The sequence below is a fragment of the Lipotes vexillifer genome, unplaced genomic scaffold, assembly GCF_000442215.2.
Source record: "Lipotes vexillifer unplaced genomic scaffold, Lipotes_vexillifer_v1.1 scaffold200, whole genome shotgun sequence".
Taxonomy (NCBI): domain Eukaryota; kingdom Metazoa; phylum Chordata; class Mammalia; order Artiodactyla; family Lipotidae; genus Lipotes; species Lipotes vexillifer.
Window position 1 is genome coordinate 981,923 of NW_006790475.1, and position 5,423 is coordinate 987,345.

Sequence of the window (5,423 nt, forward strand, 5' to 3'; positions counted from 1 at the left end):
GGTACCGCATGTAACTCACTGGTAGAACAACTAGTCAATGACGTGATGAAAATCGACACTTCCGATTAATACGCTGACGGATGGGGCCCAGAGCTTCCCGGGCCTCAATTTCTCCAGGTTTAAATGGAGAGAGCCATTTAATTTGACGTGAGGTGTGCTAGTGGAAAAAAAACCAAACTGTGGCAAGTTGAAAGAGTAAGTAAGAAAAATAACCTAACGTTCCCATACCGGGAGTCGAACCCGGGCCGCCTGGGTGAAAACCAGGAATCCTAACCGCTAGACCATATGGGACGCGCTGAAAGCGTCTCCTCCTCGATGCAACATATAGTATTTGCGTCAGCTTGTCGTCAGCACCACCAAATCACGTCTGCGCACCTCAGGCCTTGCTCCGGCTGGTAGAAATCTGTGCTGACTGCGGCTGCGCAAGCCCGGACTTCACGGACCCGCCCGCCTACGCAGCGCCGGCCGGCACATCCGGGCCCCTCCCAGGGGCGGGAACTCCTCCTCCCGGAAGTGTTCCCAAGAACCGAAGTGAGGGTGGATGGGCGCTAGTCGTAGTCACCGTCCGCACTAGCACACCCCGCTGGGACCCTGGCCGCGCCGCCACCGAAACCCAACTTCTACAGTAAATAACGGAGGGCTATTGCTTGTCCTTCGATGTCAACTGACATCTGAAACAAAAGCCACCCCTTCTTCCCCCGCCCCAGTACCGGGTTCCCCGTGAAAATCTTTTCCTCAAAAAGCAAAAACGGGGTGTTATCTTTAACTCATTTTAGCTTGAAGATCTCACAGGTTGGCACTTTGCTGGTAACAGGTTTTGGTCTGAAATTCAACCTTTTGTGTGGGTGGAGGGATGCCCTTTTTTCCTCTGGTCACAGCGTTTCCTTTTCAGAGCTTCGATTAGGCTTTTTCACGGACAACTCAAGCTCAACGTAGTGCCCCGCCCAGCCCCGGCCCAGAAAAAAAAAAAAGAAATTCCCTCCAACCAGAAAATGTGCGCTACAGCGGTTAAGTATGTATTAAAGGCTCAAGAATTAAAACAGTGTGGTTCCTGTGTCTGACATTAAGATCAATGAAACAGAATGCAACCGCCAGAACATGGTACGGGTATACAACATTGGGATTAATCGAAAGAAAAAGGTGGCATCACAAATCAGCGGTAAGGGTGGTCCCCTGTATGTGGATCTGTGGTAGAAAAGAGGAAGTTGAGTGCAGGACTCACCCTGTACCTCACCTGAACACACAAAAGTTCTTGAAGAAAACACTGGCGAATTCCCTTACCATCACATCAACTACAATCCCAAAGCAAGAAATCATAAAATAGCTGATTGATAAATTCAACTGTACTAAGAAAACTGACTTAAAAACACAAGAGCTGAGAGATGCTCATGATAGGTTTCACCTTGCTCTTTGAGCTATTCATTTGGTCTGTGCAGTTTAATGTAATGTGTTTTATTTTATAATAAAAAGTTTGGTTTTTTTTTTAAACCACCATAAGCAAAATTAAAAGACAAACTGGGAAAAAAAATTACATCTCATATTATGAACAAAAAACTAACATCCACCAAACATAACAATTAGCTCCTAGAAACTGCTAAAAATGTCAACAAGCCAGTAGGAATATGAATTGACACAGAGTTCCTGGCCCTTCAACAAATTAAAAGACTCACTCTTGGAAAGATAAAGGCAAGTTTTTAAAAACCTGAATGGTCTCTTGAAAGATTTCCCTTGAAAATCTAGGTCCGATCTTTTTTACTTTCTGGCTTAAAACCTGCCAAGCGCTGCCCATCTACTCGGGTGTGTGTGTGTTTTATGGATGAGGAATCATTCTGTCCTCATCTGTTAGCTGTGTATGGTTTTTTCCTCCGTCAAAATCACTTTTAAGGATCTAGTGAAACTGAAGCACCTACTTCTTGTCCTTCCCTGCCACTAGCTGTGCAATATTTCATCCTTTAATGAAAAACCACAGCTGATTTATGCATCAGGTTGTTACAGTTGTTCAGTGATATGAACTAACCTAACAGGTTTGTGCCTGCCCCACATGAGACAACAGAAATCTAGAAGTGGTTTCAGAGTAGTGGCTTTCAACATTACTCACTTTGTCCTTTCAAACTTCCCCATCTAACAAAGTTGGAAACATGCAGACCAGAGAAGTATTAAGGAGGGAGACCCTCATGTCCTTCAGGTCGTTGCTAAAATGTCACCTCCTCAGGATACTTCCTTGACCCCCTTATATCACCCACCAGGAACTAAAAATTCACAGATCATAATATAGTTTCATGCCCTTATTTCCTTCCTTCTTTTCGCCATTATCACAGCCCCTCAATGCTCTTGTCCTCTCTCCTTCTACCTGTTTTCTCTGCCCCCAAGATTGGTCCACTCTGGATCCACCTCTACACTGCTTTCACCTGATGCTTCTCCTGGAACAGCTGCTGTCAAGTCCTCTGGGCCGTCCACACCACCCAGTCCACTGGCCAGTCCTGTCTTCAGCCTAACTGCCTGGCAGCAGAGCTGGCCACACACCTGATCACCTCCCTCCAGGGCACATCTTACCCTCTTGGTGTTGCTCCTGCTTCACTGTTGCTTCTAAGTCTCCTCGACTGGTTTCTTCCCTTCTTTTTTCTCCTACTTCCTGTCCACATTCCTAGGACCTCTGCTGATCGTATCTCATTTCAACTTTAATGCTGTGTCTGTTAGCAACTTGGGAATTTAAAACCAGTGTTATGCAGTGGGCTCCCAAATCTCTCTCTCCAGCCCAGTCCTCTTCCAAACTCCAGATGCATGTGGCCAACCATCTGATCAGAATCTCCACCACACAGTACCAGGAACACACCCCACACCACTCCTGACTTCCCCTCGGCTGTTGCTGCTTCGCAGCCCTCCCACTCCAGGTGAGGGCATCCACCCTTTCAGGCATTCTGGCTAGAAACTGTGGGGTCATCCTTCACTCCACTCCTTCCCTTACTGCCCAGTTGATCTGTCAGCAAATCCTGTGGCTTTTACTTGAAAAAACGTGCAGCTTTCCACCACTTACCCCATCCTCCACTGCCTTCCCCCCGCCCCCCTCCACTAGACCACTGGCCTCCTCTCTGCCATTCCAGATACAACCTTGCCTCAGAGCTCTGCCCTGGCTGGTCCCTGCACCTAGAACACTGTTGCCCCAGATCACCAAAGCTCTCTCCTTCATCTCTCCAGAGGCCTTTCCAGGCTACCATTCAAAAAACAGCTTCCCCAGCCCACTCCATACTCTACCTTATTTTTTCATAGCAAGTCTCATTACCTGGTATTATATTTAGGGCCTACTTATTTGTTTGCATGTTGTTTTTCTGCCCTCAATAAAATAAACATCCCATGAAGCTGTCTGTCCCTTTTGTTTACTGCCAGCACCTAATATGAACCTGGAACTCTGCTAACAGCAAATAAATGCTTTTTGAAAAAACAGAAGGTGTGCAACAAAAGCCTGTAATGGAGAAAACCTGCAAAGCCTTCTGCAGACTAATCCCAGCCCTGGCATTAATGCTCAAGTGCTCCCTATAGATAGGGGGTCCACTTACCCTCCCGGAAGCTGGCTTGAGCTTGCCGTAGACTGTGAGGAACCAGGATTCCAAACCAGTTCAGAGGGTCCTGGGGAGCTGGGGAGGGGTCTGGCTCCGGGGTCCTTGTGAGACCCTTGCGCCTGCGCAGAACTGTAAAAAGAAAGGCTGGAGGTTGGGGGGCTTGCTACCTGGCCCTTGTTTTCTCAGTGACACAATGTTAAACTTCATTTGAGCTCATGATCCTAGAAAATACCGACAGTTGGAAAATCCTCTCAACCTTTTATGTTCTGGAAAACGGCTTACTACAAAGAACCACCCTTCCCCTTGTGGTTCATGTGAATCTGTCCACTCTTTCTCTTGACTATCATAAAACCAGCAAATGACCCCCCTTGTTTACCCGTGAAAAAGCCACACACTGACTTTTCCCATTTCGCCTGAACATGCTGAAAGGCCAGACAGACCCTTCAACTCCCCGTTCTTTGTCTCACGAATGATTAACTGAGATTAGAAGCTTGTCCCGCTGAAACTAGCTAAACACAAATAAATATCTTCTGCGCAGCTGAGACTTCCTCTGATTACAAAACAATCCCAACTGTAAAGGATCTCACCTATAACTTTCTCTCTCTCTCCCTGTAAAAGTCTAAGGCAAAAAACCATCCTGCTGAGACATTCTACATTCTGATCTTCGGATCTGGGGTGCTCTCTCTATCGCAACAGCCTAAATAAAATCATCTCCTCTGTTGTTCCGTGCATTTTGTCTTCGACATCGGAAGGGGCCCTACGGGAAGAAGGGGCGGGGGGACTCACCTGCCTCGCGGGGTCCCACCTCCTCTGGAGTCTGGGTGCCGGCTCTCACCATCCAGAACTTCTGGGGTCCGTCCTGGGCCTCGCTGAAGAACGAGAAGGGAGGCTGGACCTTTGGCGGCCCCGACCTGGCCCCTGCCTGCCCACCCGCTGCAGCGTGAAAGGGACCTCACCTGGTGCAGACGCGGACCTGGGGCTCCATGCGGGAGGCATACTGCAGAGGCCCTACCGACTTCGCACCCATGGCGTAGCGAGCTTTGGAGAGCGAGAGCCAGCCCTGGGAATAGAGAGGAGAGCGGTGAAACTCAGTAACCTTCACGTGCCGGCCGGCCGGCCCGCCCGCCCCAGGCTCCCACCTCCTCCACCCGGGCGTTCAGCGCCGCCCGCTTCGCCTCCAGTTCCTCCAGGTCCCCGAGCAGCTGCAGGAGAACGGAGTCCAACTCGGCTCGCGGATTCCGCGCCGCCATGGGCTCCACACACAGTCAGTAGCCGGCTCCCCAGGTCGCCCAATCAGCGTCCGTCGTGCCAGAAGGACAGCCAATAGGCGCGCGAGGTCCGTCCCCCGAGGGGGCGTTCCCAGCCTTGGGCCGAGACGCCCACTGGGTGGAGGCGACTCGCTGAGTTCCTTTCTGGATAAGCACTCACAGAGCAGCGGCCGGGGGAGGTGATTAGCGCCTCGTCACGCGAGCACCGGAAGGGGACCAGCCACCCGGACAGTCGGCGAGAGCTGTGAGTGTCTCCGAGTCGCTTTTGGAATCGGCCGTTTTTTAAAGTACGGCTGTCGCAGTGGCGATGGAAGGAGACATAGCTGTTCGGCAGCCATTTTAAGGGAGGAGCGGCTTTAAATTCAATTCTAGAACCGGCCGCTAGGCTATCATCCGGTCAGTCGCAGTGCAGCTTTTACAGTTGCTGCACTATTTCGAGCCTACGATTATGATTATTTTAGCTGTTCGTCGTCTCCTAATTGAGCATCCCTCTCCGCACGTTAGGTAGTGAAACCACGGCCGACGCCTTTATTAACGGCCGTTCTAAGCCACGTGACAGCACCTTGACAACCCCCCCCCCCCCCCCCCCCCCCCCCCC

General features: G+C 50.2%; 1 protein-coding gene and 1 non-coding gene across 2 annotated transcripts; both read right to left on the bottom strand.

The window, feature by feature from the left end:
• Positions 1–219: 219 nt before the first annotated feature.
• TRNAE-UUC (transfer RNA glutamic acid (anticodon UUC)) lies at positions 220–291 on the bottom strand. Its single transcript has one exon. It is a non-coding gene; the product is annotated as a tRNA-Glu (tRNA).
• A 369-nt stretch (positions 292–660) lies between these two features.
• On the bottom strand, positions 661–4,807 carry VMA22 (vacuolar ATPase assembly factor VMA22). The gene is made up of 5 exons (XM_007463773.1): positions 4,697–4,807; positions 4,514–4,617; positions 4,344–4,426; positions 3,555–3,686; positions 661–734 (listed from the first exon to the last, which is right to left on the bottom strand). The coding sequence occupies exons 1-5, from the start codon at positions 4,805–4,807 to the stop codon at positions 661–663; spliced, it is 504 nt and encodes a 167-aa protein (XP_007463835.1).
• Between the last annotated feature and the right edge of the window lie 616 nt (positions 4,808–5,423).